Here is a 21607-nt window from a genome sequence, read left to right as displayed (position 1 = left end):
CGCAGCAGTGCAGCTAAGAAAAAAAATCACACTGAACTGGGAACTGGAGAAAGTGCAAATAAGGGCAACCAAACTGATAAGAGGCATGGAGGAGCTCAGCTATGAGGAAAGATTAGAGGAACTGAATTTATTCACTCTTGAGAAGAGGAGAATAAGGAGGGATATGATCAACATGTACAAATCAATAATGGGTCCTTATAGTGAACTTGGTGTTGAGTTATTCACTTTACGGTCAACACAAAAGACAAGGGGGCACTCTTTACATCTAGAAGAAAAAAGATTTAAGTTACAAATACGGAAAGGTTTCTTCACAGTAAGAGCTGTGAAAATGTGGAACAGACTCCCTCCAGAGGTGGTTCTGGCCAGCTCAGTAGAATGCTTTAAGAAAGGCCTGGATTCTTTCCTAAATGTACATAATATAACTCAGTACTGACATTTATAGGTAAAGTTGATCCAGGGAATATCCGATTGACTCTCGGGGGGGATCAGGAAGGAATTTTTTTCCCCTGCTGTAGCAAATTGGATCATGCTCTGCTGGGGGTTTTCACCTTCCTCTGGATCAACTGTGGGTATAGAATTGGGTGTATGTGATTGTACGATATTTTTTAATTTTAGTTATTTACTGTTTTATAGTTGAACTGGATGGACTTGTGCCTTTTTCAACCTGACTATGTAACAATATCGCAGCAGTGCGGCTCAAAAAAAACACACAAATAGTCCAACTGATATCGCTAAGCAATGAACTGGAATGTATTTTTACGCAATGAACTGGAATGTATTGTTACGTACATTATTTTGCCACTTCATCATGTTATTTGTTTTGCCATTCTAACGCTGCAATATGAGTTGTAGTATTTGATGGGATTATTTAAGTGTGAGTTAGGAAAGCAAGCCACGCAGGCGCGATGCAGCGCTGAGATGAGTTGGTGTAGTTGTCGCAATCCATCGTGAAGAAGAAATCCCTTCTCGTGCCCATGCTCGCGCATGCACAGTACAAGTAATTGGAGTTTTTGACAGATTGGACTCCTATGTTCCGTCAGATATGGTGACCTAGCTTTTATGTCGCAATCCACCTTGAAGAAGAAAGCCCTTATCGTGCGCGAGCAGCTTTTGGCAGATCACAGAAAACAACTCAGAAGTGTTAGGGCACCTATAGAGTTAAAAAAAAAGTGGACGTTGGTGCCTGAGGTAAAGATTGGCTGTACACGCCCACAGGTCTCGGCAGGGAAGACATTCGGAATCTGCGCCTTCCCAACGTTCTCTGCGAGGTTCAAGTTACCCAGCGGGCTGTGCAAGGGGATGTCACGTGACAGCTGTCTACATGATGTTGGGAAGCGTCGCATAACCTTGAAGAGCAGAATTGTGGTGTTTGGAGTCTGGTGAGGTTTATATCTGTCATGGTGTAATGTAGAGGAGGCAAGAGATTAGCACATTTATTTCATAGGAGCTGCAGCATTGTGCACGAATGAAACTTTGGAATAGGCTGCTGGGAGCTCAGGGGGACATTCTCATCGGGGGAGAGTCATGCTGCAGCTTGTAGTTGTACAAGTCTGTCCTGTACTGAGAGGAATAGGAGCTGATACTGCTCACCTCCTTCTGAGGGTCCCCAGAGACCACCTTCCCTTTATGTCCGAGAGCTTCTCTGCTATTGGTTAGTGAACTGGAACTAAAATGATTATTTGACCCACTGCATTTTTTTGTACGTTTGCCCACCTACAGAGAAATAAAAGGTCTACAATTTTTATCATGGGTCTATTTTAAATGAAAGACAGAATGGCAACCAAACTTTCAGGAAAAAACATACAATACAAATGTTATGAATTGAGTTGCAATTCAGTGAGTAAAATAAGTATTTTGATCCCCAAGCAAAACATGACTTAGTACTTGGTGTAGAAACCCTTGTTGGCAAGCATAGAGGTAAGATCTTTATTGTAGTTAGTGACCAGGTTTGCACACATCTCAGGAGGAATTTTGGTCCACAATTTTTTTTTTTTATTATTACAGATCTTCTCTAAATCCTTAGAGATCCCTTCTACACTGAGCTGTGGCTGCATTAGCGCTAAAGCCCTGCGGCCAAAGAAGAGGTTAAAAGCGCCTGTGTTGCAGCGCTTTCGAATCGCTTCTCAGGCTGTTTGGAAGCGCTGCCCATTCATTTCAATGGGCAGGGCGTTTTGGGAGCATTGTGTACAGCGCTCCCAAACCACCCAAAAGATGCTGCTTGCAGGACTTTTCCTAATGTCCCGCAAGTGACCTGAAATGAATGGGAGGCGGTTACAGGCGTTATTTGGAGTCTATTTCTAGTGCCTGAAAACCACCTTAGTGTGAAAGGGGTCTTAAAGGAGGAGTACCGCCAAAGCACATTTGGCTGTACTTCTCCTATGGATCACAGGAGTGCAGTTTGTTTTGCACTTCTGTTACCCATTTTCAGCAGAGAGCAGGCTGGAGTCCGCTCGCTGCTGACGTCACAGAAGTTGGTCCAGGCACTGCGTCATCGGGACAATGGAAGGTGGACCACCAGGTGTCTGGACTGACAGCCAGCTTAGTGCCTGAGCCGGCCACCCCCTCCCCAGCCCAGCGAGCGAGGAGGGGGCAAGGCAGAGAGCTGTGACTGACTGACAATCAGCTGCTCTTTGCTCGGGAAACTGTAAGAACCGAGGGATCAGTGGTGTTCGATCGCTCGGTTCTCAATGTAGATGCGCCGGGGGAAAGATGCAGCATCGGACCATGCCATTAGAGATATGGGGGACAGTTATTCTGCTAGGCCTTTTTACAGCGTCCCTGGTTTAATTTGCAAATCATTGTTGGTTATAGTATATAGTTAATCCAGTGAACCTTTTTATTTATAGTCACCCGCCAGAGAAGAGACTCAAACCTAGCTTTCACCTGATTCCTGGCCTTAAACTCATCCGGACAGGATCCTCAGGGGCATAGCTAGCTGGACCATAGCACAATCCCTTTGGGCATTGGCCGGTATCTTAGCTCGCAGTTTCTTATCCCCACACATCCACCAGACATCAGCTCTCTGAGTGTCGTGTTCAACCCAGTCACCATTTTCCTTGTTAATCCTCTCCGCACAGTAGTCATCAGGCAGTGACCCAAGATCTACCCTGCTACTGTTCCCTGGAGTGCAAAACAAGTAAAATTGCCTGGATAAGCAGTAACCGCTAGAGGTATCTGTACTGAGGGAAACAACAAACTCAAAGTGTGACAGGTAGAATTTGTTTCTGGTTTATAGCTCTTATTATACAACTGCAACATACATTTTAAACACTTCTGGATCTGCATTATGATCTAGAGGAAAAGGGACCGTTGCTACATGTGGTCTGGCTCCAGCTCAAACTAAACAGTTTTCCTTTTTTAGAGTTTTAACCGTGTACCTCAACCATTCTAATCACTTTTTTTTTTTTTTTCTTGGTAACCTGTCTCCAAAGCTATGGCATCGTCTACTGTTAAGTTAGTAAATCTTATAGTTTTATTCAGAACTTCTATTTTAGTATGGCCATTTTTTGATGGAGACCGTGCTGGTCCTGAGGAGCTGGGGGCAGGATTTTTTTTTTTATAAATCTAGATTGATTTGACCTACCAACTCGATTTTTAAATCAAATCGATTTTTTTTTTCCCCAGCCCTACTGAGGGGTCAGTTCCATGCTCCCATAGTGCAACCGCTGATCTTCCTTTCTCGGCTCTTTTAGTGTTATAAATAATTGGTTACAGTTCTCACTATGTGTGCAGGGGGAGGTGGCCACTTTTTGTAATTATGAGTCTTTCCCTCCTCATCTTCCAGGACAGCTACTTGAGAGATGATTGGCTCCACCCTCTACAGGAAACACAAATCTGATACAATTTAAAAGACCCCTCCCTTTCCTCTGACCCTCAGTTGTTTTGTGTTTCCAGGAGCACCGACACGTTTTTGTTTTTCCTAGGTCTGGAAACTGGTTCCCTTCTTCTCAGAAGAATAAGCCACAGAATAAAAAGCCTTTTCGTGGTTTCCAGAACAAGGTTCATTTTAAAACCAGCAGGCGAAGAAAAAGTGGTCTTTTAACCCCTTCCATACCGCGCCATAGGGAAATGACCGCGGCAGGAACCCCTCGCCGATCCGGGTGGACGTCATATGACGTCCTGTGTTCCCGGCAATCTAGGGCGCGATTGCCGGTAATCACGGCAGGAGTGTGGATCTGTGTGTGTAAACGCACAGATCCACCTCCTGTCAGCAGTGAGGAGACCAATGTGTGTTCCTCTGTACTGGGAACACACATCAGTCTCCTCCCCTTGAGAGTCCCCTCCCCCCTACAGTTAGAACACACCTTAGGGAACATATTAACCCCTTCAGCGCCCCCTCGTGGTTAACCCCTTCCCTGCCAGTCACATTTACACAGTAATTAATGCATATTTATAGCATTAATCGCTGTATAAATGTGAATGGTCTCAAAAACGTGTCAAAAGTGTCCGATGTGTTCGCCGCAATGTCACAGTAAAAAATCGCCGCCAATACTAGTAAAAAAATTAATAAAATAAAAATGCCATAAATCTATCACCTATTTTGTAGATGGTATAACTTTTGCGCAAACCAATCAATATATGATTATTGCGATTTTTTTTTTTTCTACCAAAAATATGTAGAAGAATACGTATCGGCCTAAACTGAGGAAAAAAAGTTTTTTTTTTAAAAAAATTGTGATATTTATTAAATAAAAAAGTAAAAAATATTGTGTTTTTTAAAAAAATTGTCGCTCTTCTTTTGTTTTATAGCGCAAAAAATAAAAACCGCAGAGATGATCAAATACCGCCAAACGAAAGCTCTATTTGTGGGGGGAAAAAAACAAAGATTTCGTTTGGGTACAGTGTTGCATGACCACGCAATTGTCATTCAAAGTGCAACAGCGCTGAAAACTAAAAATTGGTCTGGGCAGGAAGGGGGTGAAAATGCCCTGTATGGAAGGGGTTAACAAAGATAAGCAAAAGAGGGGAACTTTCTTTGCTCCTTCAGCCCCTTCCAATAATCCCTAGTGATAGGGGGAAGTTTGTCCCATTTCGTCAAAGAAAGGGCAGAGATTTCCGACAATTCCTTTATTCTTCAGTCATTGGAAAGGGGTTACAGGTTGGGATTCAAGAGTCTTTTCCCCCCAGAGATTTTTTCTTGCCCATCTGCCTTTCGGTCTCTCGACAGTACCCAGAATTTTTACAAAGATCATGGCCGAAGTCATGGCTTTTTTTCGGATGCAAAGTGTATTGATCGTCCCATATCTGGACAATTTTCTGATCTTTGTTTGAGACAGAGACCCTTACCACTGGGGTGGTAAGTCAACCAACAGAAGTCTTGTCTGGTGCCCTCCCAGAGCATACTTTTTCTGGTTTATCTAATAGAATCTGTTGCCCAGAAGATTTTTTTTTCTTCCAGAGGAGAACATTTTGAAACTTCTCTCCGTGCAGGCCTTCAAATTCCTCCCGTAGACCTCTCTTCGGTGTATCATGTGGTTATTAGGGTTAATGACTGCAGCCATCCCAGGAGTGCCCTGGGCCCAATTGCACTCCAGACTAGAGGTTGACCGATATATCGGCCGATTTTTGTCACTTTTTAATTAATCGGCATCTGCAGGCGCTTCGGCAGCAGTGCCCATTCATTTCAATGGGCAGGAGTGGTGGAGAAGCGGTATACACCGCTCCAAAGATGCTGCTAGCAGGACTTTTTTTTTTTTTTTTTATTTTTTTTTTTTTTAACGTCCTGCCAGTGCACCACCTCAGTGTGAAAGCACTCAGGCGTTCACACTGAGACTGCGGGGGAGCCGTTTTGCAGGCACTTTACAGGTGCTATTTTTAGCCCAAAGCGCCTGAAAAACATCCCAGTGTGAAAGGGGTCCAACTGTTAGATTTTATGAGATGAAGGGTGTCATGGAAATATTAATACCGCACTTAAATATTTAAAATGAGCGATTAAAACCTTTTTGTCTATATAAAAATTAAAAACAAAGAATAGCGGTGCGAAAAAGAGAAAAGGATTACATTTATTGATACAGAGAAGAAGCTTATATTAATCTGATATTCGTAACCATAACATAAAGGATATCCGTTTTTTAAACCAAGATGATACCGAATAATACAAATGGGAATATTGCTTTTATGGATACATCAGTATCTCAAGACAAGTCGTAGGAAAGGAAAAATTACAGAGATGAAGAAAATTAATGATTCGTAATTACCAAATATCACTAGGTGATGTTACAGGTATAGTGTTGCCATGTTACAAGGATAACTAAGGCCTAACTCGGATATGGTTACAATGGACACAGCAGTAAGTAATGACAAGTTGTAGTTAAATGGATCTATGAGGAAAGCAAAAGAGAAGTGAGATTAATCTTAGGCCCAATCTTACGATAGAAGGAAAGTAAAGATGGTGGGGGGAGAGAGCGAAAGAGATATTGCGTGTCTTGTTCAAATCATCGTGTCCAGGGAACGGGGCAGAGCTTTTGGGCTGCCTTCTGATTTATACCCCCCCTTGGTCCCTAACCCCCTTTACAGGATTCAAAAACTCTATAATTCTATTGGTTTTAAAGTTGCCTTGCCAACGGATTGGTTGAACCTCAAGTCTAGATATTCATTGGTTCCGAGTACCAATCAGAATCGGATTGGTCGCCTTTCAAGCGTATTTCTAGCATGGCTAAATCTAAAAAAACTCAGTCTATGGTATGTCAAACGATCCTTTGATGCGTGGTGTGACCATTTGCTACATTAGCATGCTAAGGGCCCCTAGTGTGATGGAGCCTTTCAGGCTGTCCGAGCTTCCCTTCAAGACAAAAGGATGATTTAGCTATTTTAACACCTGACACCTTTTACTGATTCCCAAGACAGGAGATGCTGATACATTACAAGCGTGGCCCTGTCATCATAACCAGTCCAGTACAACATATACATCCATCTTTTCAATAGTTCCCCCAGTATAAATATGAAATTCAACATTTCTACAACAAGGGGAATTATTTTTTTTTTAATCGGCCGCCGCAATTTCTAAATATCGGCCAGAGAAAAACCCATATCAGTCGACGCCTACTCCAGACCCCTTTAGGCGTTGCTCTTACGCCATTGGGATTGCAGGAATGGTTCTCTAGATCAGCTGGTACAGCTACCAAGAGAGGATTATCTCAATCTCTCCTGGTGGGAGCAGCGGGAACACCTGCAGGGAGGGGAGAACTGGGCGCATCATGCTCCAGTAAGTTACTACAAATGCCAGTCTGTGGGGCTGGGGTGCGCGCTATCAGGGCTGGCAGGCCCAGGGAGCCTGGTTGCCAGAGGAGGCAGGCCGCTCCTCAAATTTCAGGGAACTACTAGCTGTGGGGAAAGCTCTTTTGGCTCTGCAGGAGAGGGTCTGTTCAAAAGACCTATTGGTTTTCTCAGACAAACAAGGGGGCACTCGTTCTGAGTCACTTCAAACGCTGACGCAACAGATTCTGTCTTGGGCAGAAATCAATGTCCCCTCAATCAGGGAAGTCCACATCAGGGGATCAGAGAATACGCTGGCGGACTATCTGAGCAGAGTGAGCGTCAGTTTCAGCTGTTGGGAGCTGCATCAAGGCACGTTCCGGGAGATTGTGCTAAGATGGGGTCTTCCTGCAATGGATCTTTTTGCCTCCAGTCTCAACAGAAAACTGCCGGCGTTCTTCTCACTGGAGAGAGAGACTGGGTCCTTGGGGACGGATGCTCTGTCATTCCTGTTAGATTTTGCTCTGGCCTATGCCTTCCCTCCTTTTCCCCTCATACCTCTGGTAGTTCGGTAAATTATTCAGGATCAGGCAGAAGTGGTTCTTATTGCTCCCTGGTGGCCCAGGAGGAGTTGGTTTTCCTCTATGGATCATTCCTGGCCAATACCAGATCGGAAGGATCTACTCCCATCGGGGACCAGTGTTGCATTCAAGCCCTCAGACCTTCCATTTGACGGCCTGGAGGCTGAGCGGTGAATTTTACAGTTGAGAGGGTGTTCAAAGAAAGTTATTCAAACTATCCTGGACAGCCGCAATTTGGTCACAAGGAGAATCTATTGGAAAGTTTGGAAAACGTTTAGTTCCTGGCAAAGGAAATCCGGTTTAGATTCTTTCCATTCCCTGTATATTGGATTTTTTTGCACAAAGGAGCAGAGAAAAGACGATCTGTCAGCACCCTTAGGTTTCAGGTTACGGCCCTGTCCGTGTTTTCAGACAAGAGACTAGCGGTAGATCCTTTAGTTAGGAGGTTCCTTTCAGCCAGATCTAGACGTGGTCCCAGGGTCGTCAAGTATGTGCCTCCTTGGGATCTGTCATAAGTGTTAAATGGCTCCTTTTGAGGCTTCCCTGAAGTTTATTTCCTTGAAGATTTCCTTTACTTTGGCTGTTGCGTCAAGGAGAAGGATTTCTGATCTGCAGTCCCTTTCCTGTAAAGACCCCTTCCTGAAGATTCTAAAGGACAGGGTAGTGATTAGGCCTGATCCTTTCTGCTTGCCCAAAGTATCTTCAAACTTTCATAGGTCCCAGGAAGTAGTCCTGCCTAGTTTTCTGTACCTCTCCCAAGAATACGGAGGAGGAAAGATTTAGTCTTCTAGACTTAGAGATGTCTTCTGCTTTACCTACAATAATCCAGTGGGTTTAGGAGTTCCTACCAGCTGTTTAGTATTGTTCAGTGGCCCCAAGAAGAGGGTCCAAAGCGTCTAAAAGCTCTATTGCTAGGTGGATTAGCGAAGCTATTTGTGAAGTGTACAAACTGTCAGGTCGTATCCCTCCTTCTAGAATTAGGGCTTTTTCAACGAGATCCATGGCTATGTCATGGGCAGAAAGAGCCTTATGGGAAGAATTTTCTTAAGCTGCCATCTGGTCCTCCTCTCATGCATTTGTCAAACATTATAGAGTTCAGATGCTTTCCGGCCAGGACCTCTCCTTTGGTAGGAAAGTGCTTCTGGCTGTTGTCCCTCCCTAAGGTATAGAATCTTGCTTATCCTCTCAAGTAGCTGCCCTGGAAGATGAGGGGGGGGGGTGTGTAACAGTATTTCCAGTAACCTTCAGGACAGTGTCTATATTGCCACCCTATTCTACTTTTCACTAGTCAACCTGGTTCACCTGGTGGTGTTTTTTTTTTTTTTTCTATGTTTTTTTCCTTTGCCGAGTGCACTTTGGAGGTTTGCTTGCTCTTCTAAACCAGTGTTTCTCAACTCCAGTCGCCCCAACAGGTCATGTTTTCAGGATTTCCCTCAGATGAAATGGCTGTGGTAATTACCAAGGCAGTGGAACTGATCAAATCACCTGTGCAAAATAATGGAAAGCCTGAAAACATGACCTGTTGGGGCGCCTTGAGGACTGGGTCTGAGAAACACTGTTCTAAACAACTGGAGGTCAGAGGAAAGGGAGGGGCCTTTTATATTGTATCTGATTTGTGTTTCCTGTAGAGGGCGGAGCCAGTCATCTTTCAAGTAGCTGTCCTGAAAATACCATTACCGGTAAGTCTCTAACGGGGGTTTTCCTTTTATTCCCCTCTTTTTAGGCCCTGGGAGATTGTACCCCCAATCTTGATGCGCTGTGGTCCACAGGGCCTGATCCAATGCTTGACATCCTGCCCTTTTCCTGAGCCAGCAAATGTATTTATCCGCTCATAGAAGTCCCCTAGCCCCAGTTGTATCCCCACAATCTGCAATCTGACCGAAGTCTACCAGTATAGTGCTAGTTATTACTAGGGTTGTCCCGATACCACTTTTTCTCTTCCGTTCATGGACGGACACAGCAGCAATTGACCTTGGGGTTATATCCGCTTCCTTCAGGAGAGTTTAGGCAGAAACAAAGCACTTTAAGTGTTAACAACACTTTCCTCAGTGCAGCTCCTCCCAGGGGGCGTGGTAACCCACACCCTGCTTTAGCAGCTTCCAGTTTTTTTCTGCCTAACGACAGAGGTCAGGCACTCTGGAGTCCCTGTACTCTGGAGATTTTTGTTCTTGCGATTTTCTCGCTTTTTATTATTTTGTTTCCTGCATTTTTGAATCCTGAGATTCTTCTATCAACTGCCGACTGGGTGACAGGCTGGATCTTGATCCTTGTAGTCCCCCCATGCTCGGCCATCGAGCGTGTGCCGGCCCTCAGCTCTGGGTCGTCCACGACATGCCCCGTTGCTCCAGGTATGGCGGGGGAACTACATGTTCCAGGGCACACATATGACCGGTCTCTATGGCTTTGTCACAGTGTGTCTGGCCGACAGCCATGCCGTTTAGCGGACGTTGGTTCTGTCCGGAATGCCTCCAGCCGGTGGTCGCAGGACAGGTAAGTAGTGGCCCCCCGTGCTTTCCTGGGGAGGTCGAATGAGGGTCCGCCCTGCTTTCCTCTCTCCCTTCCTCTCCCTCCTTCCCCATGCTGGGTGGCGGCTGTAAGGGGGGGGGGGGTCCGCCTGGGGCTCTGTCACTACGGGGGCTGTGCTGCTGTGTGGTGCTATTAATTTTTTGTAGTGCCTTTCCTTTTTCACCATTAAAGGCTTACTTTTTTAAGATTCATTGGTGTGCGGCTGTCCATACCCTGCCTTCAAGTTTTTGCCTCATGCATTGCATGCACCCACCTGTTTCTGAGAGGACATTGATTGCTCAGGTGTGCTCACCTGGAGCAGCAGCTTCTCCCTTCTTATTAATTTGTTGTACTGGAGTTGCTGTGTGTTGAGCTGTGTTTTCTGCTGTGTCACTGTTGCTTTAAACATGTGTATGGCCGCCATTTTGCAGCCTGCGAATTGCTTCCTGAGGGACGGCGCAGAGCGGACAGCACTCTCAGCGCTTCAGCAGCACTACAGCCTGGCCGGGTGGTGAGTTACCTGGGGATCCCCTGCTCTCTGTTTTGCGCCCGGGAGGGTGACCTGTGGGTCTCTGCCTTGCAGTACTAGGGCGGCATAGCGGTGGGTCAACATGGAGTCTGAACAGAGGCTTCACCCCAACCATGCCTGAGTTAACCCTTAGTGCCCCTGCGGTCTCTGTAGAGCCCATACGGCAATCCCTTAAGCGTTTATCGCCAGGAATGAAGTGACAAGTGGCCAGAAGGGGGGTATAAACCCCCTCCCTGTGCCTGCTTCTGGGGAAGGCTCTGACACGGAACCAGATCCTGCTGCTGGCTCTGGTTCTGTCATGTCAGATGTTGCAGGCTTAGCCCACACGGGCAGTGAGGATGACTCTGCTTCAGGGTCATCGCTTGATAAGGTGTTTTGTTGGAGCTTTTATCACTGCGGTGCGGGATACTCAAAAAAATTGAGGCCGGCTGAGACATCAGCGATGCCGGTCCCTTTTGGGTTCCGCACGCCGCCCCGCACCGCAAAAGTGTTTCCTTGTGTTCCTTACCTGGACAAAATATTATACAAGGAATGGGATCGGCCTCAGAAAGTTTTTGATGTACCAAAATACTTTGCGGTCCGTTATCCTCTTGAGGAAGACTTAAAAAAAAACAAAAACCTCCGTCAGTGGACCCCCCTGTGTCCAGACTGAACAAGTCTACCACGTTACCTGTGGAAGGGGCTCCCGCCTTTATGGACCCCGCAGATAGGAGAGCTGAGGCTGTGGCCCGCTCCATGTTCACAGTAGTGGGGTCGGCAGTGAGACCGGTTTTGGCCGGAGCTGTAGTGTCACAGACAATTACCAAGCAGGCAAAGTCCCTGCTGCAGGAGCTGGAGGCGCATAATGCTCCTGAGCTCCGTGTGGGCCTGGTTGAGCAGTTGGTGCAGGGCCTGCAGTTTGTCTGTGAATTGGCCCTGGATACGCTCCTCTTGCTCTCCAGGGTCTCCGCGGTGGTACTATGCCACCTTGGGTGGCTAAAGTGTTGGTCTGCGGACCAAACCTCTAAAAGGTCCTTAGGGGACTTACCCTTGAAGGGTGCACAGCTTTTTGGGGCGTCCCTGGATGACATAATAGATGCTACAGGGGGTAAGAGCACTCTGCTCCCACAATCTGGGAAGGGTAAGGAGCCTCGTCTTAAGCAGGGTCCCTCCTTTACCTCCCCCAAGCGTTTTTTTTCACCCCCCAGGTGCGGCAGGAAAACGTTTTCCAGGGTGCTAAGGCGCCTGCTGTAGAACAAAAGCGCACCTGGTACCGCAAGCCCAACAAGCCTGCGGACAAGCCTGCTTCTGCATGTAGGTCTGCCCCCGCCAGACACTCGGGTGGGGGGCCGACTTTGCGGATGCGTGGCTCGGTGGAGATCCCTGTTTCCGACCGCTGGGTTTGCGAGGTAATTTCCTTGGGGTACAAGATAGTTTCTCTCTTGTCCACCAAACAGGTTTTTCCTTCCAGCTTCCTCCGGTACGCCGGGTGGCCCTGTCAGGGGCTGGTCAGGATCTGCTGGTCGGGAGTGATTATACCGGTTCCTTCAGGGGATCGGTTTCAGGGGTTTCTACTCCAATCTGTTTGTAGTCCCCAAAAAAGGAAGGGGTCCGTCCAATCCTGGACCTTAAGGCCCTTAACTCCTTTGTCAAAGTGCAAAGGTTCAGGGTGGAATTGTTCGCTCTGTAGTGGTGGCTCTCCATCAGGGGGACTTTGGGGCGTCCTTGGGTACTCAGGACGCGTACCTGCATATTCCCATACGCGCAAAACACCAGAGGTTTCTGCGTTTTGCGGTCGAAGAGGACCATTTTCAGTTTGTGGCCCTCCCCTTTGGTCTGGCTTCGGCACCACGAGTTCTCTCCGATTCTGGCCCTGCTAAGGCAGCGCGGAATTGCTATTGTGGGATACCTGGACGACCTTCTCCTGAGAGCTTCTTTAGGCTCAGTCTTAGAGGATGGTCCATCACCTGCCAGCCCCTCCAAAAGATTCAGGTGGCTACTGAATGTCCAGAAGTCAATGTTGGTACCGTCTCAGCGACTGGAATACCTGGGGTTGGTCCTCGCTTCCTCAGAAGCAAGTTTTTCTCCCGACGGAAGAACTCCAGGCACTGCAATCTGCGGTGCAGCGGTTAGCGACCCAGATGTGGTCCTTGCTTCGCTTTCGCAAGAGAATTCTGGGTCCCATGGTAGCCTCTTTCGAGGCGTTTCCGTATGCCCAATTCCACACTCGAGTGTTTCAGAAAGAGATTCTGTCACGTTGGGACAAGCTCCCTTCGTCTCTGGATTACCAGATTTGGGTGAGTCGCCTGGTCAGGTCCTCCCTAGTGTGATGGCTGACATCTCCGGTACTTCGGACCAGGAAATTATTCCTGCCGTGCTATCGGACAGTGGTCACGACGGATGCCAGCCTCTCCGGCTGGGGGCGTTCTGGAGTGTCCAGTCAGCCCTGGGGCGGTGGAGTTCCGTCTGCCAATCAATGTCCTGGAGCTCCGGGCTATCAGGCTGCGGCTCTCCAAGTGGTCTCTGGGTCTGCAGGACTGTTCGGTCAGGATCCAGTCCGACAACGCCTCGGCCGTGGCGTATGTCTCCCATCAAGGGGGCACGCGGAGCGCGGCGGCGGAGGTTGCACACATTCTCTGGTGAGCCACAAGGTATGTTCCGGCTCTGTCGGCCGTGTGCATTCTGGGGGTGCAGAGTTGACAAGCCGACTACCTAAGTCGCCAAATACTGGACCAGGGAGAATGATCGTTGCACCCGGAAACATTTCAGAGTTGTGCCAAAAATGGGGCACTCCAGGCGTGGACCTTCTGGCGTCCCGTCTGAATCGGAAGGTGTCACGTTTTGTGGCCAGGTCAAAAGACCCTTCGGCGGACGCGTTGGTGGCACCGTGGGGTCACTATCTTCTAGTCTACGCCTTCCCTCCTCCTGGAGCTTCTCCCTCGCCTGTTGTGCAGAGTGGAAGCGGAGGGGTTACCGACAATCCTGGTCGCTCCGGATTGGCTGCGCCATTCCTGGTACGCGGACCTGGTGCGTCTGGTGGCAGACGTTTCTTGGCTTCTACCCCTGAGAGTAGATCTTCTGTCGCAGGGTCTGATTTTTCTCACCCTGCTTTACAGTCGCTGGCTTTAACGGCATGGCTGTTGGGAGCCAGGTGCTAAGGGGCCGAGGTCCATCGGACTCGGAGATCTCTACCATGCTACTTGCACGGAAGTCTACTTCATGTAGGGTTTGCCATCGTACGTGGAAGGCCAACATCTCTACGTGTGCAGAGATGAAATGGCACCCCCGCACATACGTGCTGTCCAGGATTCTGCTGTTCTTACAGCGTGGAGTGGATCAGGCTCTCGCCTTAAGTACGGTTATGGGTCAGATTTCGGCCTTGGCTGTTTATTTTTAGCAGCCGTTGGCGACGCACTCCCTGGTACGTACGTTTGTACAGGGGGTCAGGCATGTGGCCCCTCCTGTACGTCCTTCGCTGCCTCCGTGGGACTTGAATTCGGCCCTCTCGGTGCTTCAAAGGGCTCCGATTGAGGAAATTCGGGAGATTCCTCTGTTGACTCTGTCCCAGAAGGTGGTCTTCCTCGTAGCCATTCCTTCGGTCAGACAAGTTTGGGATCTGGCGGCCTTGTCTTGCAAGGCTCTTTTACTTGGTCATGCACAAGGATAAGGTGGTGCTGCGGCCGCAGCCATCGTTCCTTTCGAAGGTTGTTTCGGCTTTTTACATTAATGAGGACATTGGTTTTACTATCCTTATGTCCTCCGCCGGAGAACTCGAAGGAGGCCACGTTACTTTCCTTGGAAGTGGTGTGAGCCCTACGGGCGTACTTGTCTGCTACGGCTCAGTTCCGGAGATCGGACTCACTGTTCATGTCAGTGACTGGTCCTAAAAAAAAAGTCTGGTGGTCGTCGGCCTCCATTTTTCCGGTGGAGCAGACAGGTTGTGCCCCAGGCCTATGCCCTAAAAGGGGCGGGCGCCTCCCTTTCTGGTTACGGCGCATTCGACCAGGGCGATTGATGCCTCTTGGGCTTTCCGCCATCAAGCGTCTGTTTTACATGTGTGTAAGACAGCGACCTGGTCGTCAACCCACACCTTTTCAAGTTTTGCAAGGTGGATGTGAGTGCATCTTCGGATGCCTCCTTTGGCCGCAAGTTTTTGCAGGCGGCTATTGAAGTTCCTCCATTGAGGAACTCTGGTTTGCTTGGGGTGAAGCTTAATTTGCTGTTTTTTTTCCCCACCCCTTGAATTTTTTTGACACTGCTTGGGGACGTCCCTAAGGTCAATTGCTGCTGTGTTCATCCATGAACAGAAGAGAAAATATAATTTTTGTACTCGCCGTAAAATCTATTTCTCTGAGTTCATGGACGGACACAGCACCCACCCCTCCTTTGTTTGTACTGCTTGTTACGAACTGGAAGCTGCTAGAGCAGAGTGTGGGTTATACCCGGGGGAACCACGCCCCCTGGGAGGAGCTGCACTGAGGAAAGTGTTGTTAATACTTAAAGTGCTTTGTTTCTGCCTAAACTCTCCTCCTGAAGGAAGCGGATATAACCCTAAGGTCAATTGCTGCTGTGTCCGTCCATGAACTCAGAGAAATGGATTTTACGGTGAGTACTAAAATCCTATTTTTAGGACCGAGTACAAGTACCGATACTTTTTATCAAGTACTCGTCGATACTGATTTTCTTTTTTTAAATCTCATGTGACAGATGTGGCAGTATTTATTTATTTACAATTTTTTTTTTTTTTAAGGGGATGAGGAGGAATGGACTGTGTCAGTGTGTATTATTTTTTATTTTTTACAATTCATTTTTTTTATTATATATTCCGTTATTTTTTATCAGCCCTGTTGGTGAGATATCAGGGGTCTTAACAGACCTCTGACATCTCCCCTCTGAGACTGAGAAAGGGACTAGGGACACTGATTCCCCAGTTCCTTTATCAGCAGCCTCAGCTGCACTGAAAATTAATGGAGAGAAGACAGCGGCTTCTTTTCATTCATAAACTGAAACATTGTAAACACGATGTTTCAGTTATGTGAATGTACAGAGTCATCACTGACTCTGCATTTATTCTGCTAAGGTACGGTACTTTAAGATTTTTCAACTGGTGTTTAATTTGGTAGTAAGGGTATTCTATATGGCCTTCCATGTATCATTTCAAATGGGCTCAAACCTTCCCATGTGGGTGTAAAATGCATACTAGTCACAGCTAATGGTAGGCAGTACATCCAATTTTTACCTGTTTCTTCCCTAGCTTTTCTCAGCTTATTTTTTAGAATTCCACTGTGTCTCTCCACCAATCCAGCTGATTGGGCGTGGTAGGCGCAATGGTTTTCTACTTGGATACCCATCACTTCTGTCAAATGTTGTATAGTTTTATTTACAAAATGGGGTCTATTATCGCTGTAGATCTTTTCAGGGATTCCAAATCCAGAAATTATATCTTTTAGTAATGCTTTTGCTACAGTCTGTGTGTCCGCACTTTCTGTCGGAATTACCGCCACCTGTTTGGTGAGAGCATCTATGATTACCAAACAATATTTTTTCCTTTTCACATTTGTCTAATTCAATAAAATCCATACAAATGTGTTGGAATTGACATTTGGCTTGTAGGAAACTTCCCTTTCTGTGGTCCTAAACCTCCCTGAGCATTGTGTCTTGCACATTTAATGCATTTAGAACAACAAGTTTTTGAGTAGTTAGTGAAGCCATAGGCTGTACATACGGCTGTACATACCTTATTTTAACCACTTAAGCCCCGGACCAAAATGCAGCTAAATGCCCAGGCCAGGTTTTGCGATTCGGCACTGCGTCGCTTTAACAGACAATTGCGCGGTCGTGCGACGTGGCTCCCAAACAAAATTGGCGTCCTTTTTTCCCCACAAATAGAGCTTTCTTTTGGTGGTATTTGATCACCTCTGCGGTTTTTATTTTTTGCGCTATAAACAAAAAAAGAGCGACAATTTTGAAAAAAATGCAATATTTTTTACTTGTTTGCTATAATAAATATCCCCCAAAAACATATATAAAAAAAAAAATTGTTTCCTCAGTTTAGGCCGATACGTATTCTTCTACCTATTTTTGGTAAAAAAAATCACAATAAGCGTTTGTCTATTGGTTTGCGCAAAATTTATAGCGTTTACAAAATAGGGGATAGTTTTAATGGCGGCGATCAACGATTTTTTTCGTGACTGCGACATGGCGGACACTTTGGACAATTTTGACACATTTTTGGGACCATTGTCATTTTCACAGCAAAAAATGCATTTAAATTGCATTGTTTATTGTGAAAATGACAGTTGCAGTTTGGGAGTTAACCACAGGGGGCGCTGAAGGAGTTGGGGTTCACCTAGTGTGTGTGTGTGTGTGTGTGTTTACAACTGTAGGGGGGTGTGGCTGTAGGTCTGACATCATCGATCAAGTCTCCCTATAAAAGGGATCACTCGATCGATGCAGCCGCCACAGTGAAGCACGGGGAAGCTTTGTTTACATACGGCTCTCCCCGTTCTTCAGCTCTGGGGAGCGATCGCGAGGGGGCGGCTAGAAACGAATAGCCGCGCCCTCGTCCCGTATCGCTCCCCGCGGGTTACCGACCGCCGCATGTACCGGGGGGGGGGACCCCCGACCCGCGGAAAGGCGGGGACGTACATGTACGCCCATATGCCTGTACGTGCCATTCTGTGGACGTATATGTACAAGCGGCGGGCGTTAACCGGTTAACGGCTTAGTCATCCTCCTATTTGAAACATGAGATACTGCTGCATTGACCTTCCCTTGAGTCTACTGTTTGTTCGAAAGGTTTGTCGGTTTGGTAAGGCTGGCACTGATGAACTAAAAAGGACTTATTTCAGGTCAGTGAAGGCGGTTTCCTCACTCCATTCTATAGCATCCTGGGGGGGCATAGGGCTCCCATGTATTGCCTGAACCAACAGGGCAGTCAGAATGGAATACCTGGGAATCCAGGTTCTACAAAAAATTGTCATGCACAGCAAGGAAATTTGTTTCTTTGTCTTAGGTTTCAGTACCTGGGGAAGGGCTTGAATTCTCTCATCATCCAGGTGCTGACCTTCTTTTGAGATATTATACCCCAAGTGTTTGACTTGCTGTTGCCACAACTGGAGTTTTAGTTCTATTTACCTTCTGCCCTTGGAAATACAACAGCGCCATTGTCAGTCCTACAAACCTCCTCTGAGGGAGACTCCACTAGAATGTCGTCTACGAGAAGATGCTGGCTTCCCCCTGGGGGTATAAATTAGTTTGAGGACATTGCCTGTAAAAAAATGGTAGGGGACTCGCAATAGCCCTTGGGCAACCTGGTGAAGGCAAATCAAAATTGATGGACGGGGTGCACTGGAATGCTAACTAAGGCATCACAGAAAATAATTAATTCCCTGGATCTAAATCATTCCGTGTGTGTGTGTGTGTGTCTGGTACCACAGGCACTCCTGGTATAACTGCCCGGTTAACAGCTTGTAAATCTTGTAACATTCTCCAGCCTTTGGAAGGTGGAGCCTTCTTAACAGAAAAAAGAGGGGTATTGCAAGGGCTGTCAGGACATGGAATAATCACCCCTGTTTGTAAGAGTTCATCTACTACAGGGGCTATGCCCTCCTCTGCTTCCTTCTTAAGGGTTTTTTTGTCTTTGGTGGGATCTGTGGTGTGATTTCGGAGTGATGGTTACTGGTTGGACTCCTTTCATGCATCTCACAGCTGCTGGACCCCTAGTCCACAGTGTCTCTGGGAGCCCATCTAATTGGTGACCTTCTTGTGTCAAGTATTATTCAGTTCCTGCAGCCCACATGTGTGCTGAGGGTGTTGTAATGATTAGTGTCCTAAGGGTTTGTGACAGAAATAACCTGTCGACTTACTTTTTGTATAGGTCAGGTAGGCCCACAGGAGCCCAATCTCTTAGGTCTTGGCATTCTTTCACGAACTCTCCCACATCCCTCCAATCTCGGCTTTTGTGTTTAGCCAAGGATAGATGTGGGGCGATTTCCTTAAACTGAACTTGTTCCTCCTGGGGTATACAACGTGCCGATGCACAAAATCCCTTAACATTTTAGAAAACATTGGTAAATTGCAGGGTAACTCCCTTCTTTAAAAAAAAATCTGGAGGCGTAATACCTATCAGGCCCTAATGTTTTCTTAAAATGCAGTGAGCCCTATTTGGTGCATGTAAATCCACTGTCCTACCTTCCGTTACTGTTGACAAAATGAATATGCTAAAACCGTATGAACTGCCTCCTTGTCTTTCATATACACATCTAAGGAGTAATAATAATGTGTTTTCTTCTATTGCGTTCATGGGTCTCTGGACTGCAAACCCATTATTTTGTGCACTTGCTGACATGCGCATGGCTGACATTGGGTCTCTACCCAAGAGATTTACAGGACAGACAGACAAAATTGCTCTGGTTGTGGTCTTGACCCCTGTCTCTGGCTCCTCGATTGTGACATACTCGAACAATGATTCCCTCACCAATTTTCCACTTGCTCCTTGCAGCAGAATAGATTTTGTAGATTGGTCAACATGAGGCACATCTGCAGGGTGGATTAAGGTCCTAGAGGCCCCGGAGTCCAACAAAAACTGTACACATTTTCTTTCCACCATTAACTCCACCTGTGGTAAGTTTTCAATGTAACCTGTATTTTCCAGGTGGCTCACACGTATCGTTTCTAGTCACTCCAAATTGTTGGGGCCTGGCCCACATTCCCAACATTCCCTTCTTTTTACCCATTCTTTATTCTTCCATTGTCGTCTACCCCTTCCTCTTGACCTGTTCCTTCCTCTAAAACCATCTTTTTCCTCTCCCTCTGAGACTCCCCTGGTTCTGCCTTGGCGGTGTACTCTTCTACATCTTCATCACCTTGCACAAAAACCTTCTTTTGCTTTCATTTTTTTTTTTTTTTTTGCCCTCGTCAAACACACAAAAGGAAATTGGCTTTGTGATCTTGTTAGATCACGGCGCTTTAACTGTCAGGCAATCAACCTCTGACGTTCGGTATACCTCAATTCTTTCTTCTTTCTTTCCAGACATCGGGTGACGTTTATTTTACCTTAGGCAATGTCCCCAAATGCCTCCTGTCTTCAAGCATCAGATTATCAAGATATTATACAATCAATGACAATGTCGGCAATTACAACTCGCATAAAACCAGAATCAAACAGGAGAAGAGACTTGGGGAAAAAAATGAAAAAGTAATTTAAATTATCTTGCCTTTCAAACACCCAAGAGGACTGGATCATGCAGGTTCAGAACCAGACGGTGGACCCATGTCCCAGTAGCAATCAGCCCCTATTTGGCCACTAACGTTGAGTGGGAGGTCTTTTGTTCTTGGTGAGCTTTTAAGTCCGATATTCACAAGATTTTGATCGGGAACCGTTTGACCCATGGTCTACCCATTGGTTCCGGCTCAAACGACCAACATTTTTTGGATTATTCTTCCCCTGTGATCAGTCAAACTACAGGTGTTTTAAAGTGAAGGTAATTTTATTCAAATGCACTAGTAGACTTTGGATGATGCTTACAAGGCAAAGGTTTCAGCATGAGAGAGACCGAGGGAGGGATAGCCCCATTTGTATTTGCATTGTACTTTATTTGCTTATCATTTTCCTTAGTTAACCATATATGGTTAAGCCTAATATCTCTATATTCTACTATGGGGTTAGTTGAAACAAAAGATGCAGCAAGTTAACACAACATGTGCTCGGAAGCTCAGTCCCTTTTTAATAGTCTCAAAGAATAAACATTTAAAACTTTTTTAACAGTAAAACCTTCCAGAGGTCAAGTGGTTAACTTAATTAGGGCAAAGCTTCGCTTTTCGGCCGCTAGTGGGATGCTTTTAAACCCAAAGAAGGGGTTAAAGACCCGTGTTTCAGACTCTTTGGAAACGCTGCCCATTCATTTATTTTGAGTCATTGTCAAACTATCACATTGCTGGTAGGTAGCCTGATAAAGGGATATTCGTCTGGTACACTGCAGTACATGGGTAGTAATGTGTACTCCTTTCATCCCTAGGTTCATGCCATGGCAAACCATCTGAGATTTATTGCACGCACAGTGATGGTGCAGAATGGGAACATTGATGCAGCTTACAAGACACTGAACAGGTGAGTCTTCATCTGCTTTGAAGTGGCGGGATTTGTTAAACTTTATTGATTGGAGAAATCTGCTTAACAGTGAATGTAGGGTGTAAGTATTCACCCAAATGCCTCTATTATGTTGTATAATGTACATTTGTGCATCTCAAAAGTTAATTTAATTTCAGTAATTCAATTCAAAATGTGAAACTCCTATATTTTATATAGATGTGTTACACAGAGTGATATATTTCAAGCATTTATTTCTTTAATTTTGATGAATATCACTTGCAGCTAGTGAAAACCAAAAATTCAGAATCTTAGAATATTGCATAAAACCAATAAAGAGAAAATATATATATATATATATATATATCTATATCTCTGTTGCTGATCAATGTTCGATTAAAAAAAAAAAAACGATCGATCGACAAATTTCGATTATAACGCACATACAGATCCAACTACTTTTAGCTGATCTCCTTGCAGGCTGATTCCCAGTGCAGCTACCAACAACTGGAAAAATGGATAGCAGGATACAAAAAACACACAAAGCGATGGGAATAGCATTAAAAATGTTATAGCCTTCAAGTAGGTAACCAAATAAATATTGCACTGGAGATAAAATCGATGTAGCTACATAAACTGTGAAAATGGTGCGAGTAATACCAAACGGTACCAAAAGCAGTCATAAAAACATGTAGCTAAGTATGATACTGGTATAAAAATGTGAACGAT

The 21607-nt window shown here is 46.0% G+C and overlaps 1 protein-coding gene across 2 annotated transcripts in view; it reads left to right on the top strand.

The window, feature by feature from the left end:
• Positions 1-1217: 1217 nt before the first annotated feature.
• MRPS21 (mitochondrial ribosomal protein S21) overlaps positions 1218-21607 on the top strand; it is a 36304-nt gene continuing 15914 nt past the window's right edge. Inside the window, exons 1-3 of one of the 2 annotated variants that reach the window (XM_040359578.1) lie at positions 1218-1379; positions 9404-9454; positions 20808-20899. In XM_040359578.1, the coding sequence (XP_040215512.1) occupies positions 20817-20899 (83 nt within the window). In that variant the 5' untranslated portion in view covers positions 1218-1379; positions 9404-9454; positions 20808-20816. The remainder of the gene's footprint in view (positions 1380-9403; positions 9455-20807; positions 20900-21607) is intronic. The other variant, XM_040359577.1, reaches the window with a different exon arrangement.

The sequence above is a fragment of the Rana temporaria genome, chromosome 7 (assembly GCF_905171775.1).
Source record: "Rana temporaria chromosome 7, aRanTem1.1, whole genome shotgun sequence".
Classification (NCBI taxonomy): Eukaryota; Metazoa; Chordata; class Amphibia; order Anura; family Ranidae; genus Rana; species Rana temporaria.
The sequence above is the reverse complement of the archived record's forward strand: the minus strand, read 5'-3'. Positions and strand labels throughout refer to the sequence as shown.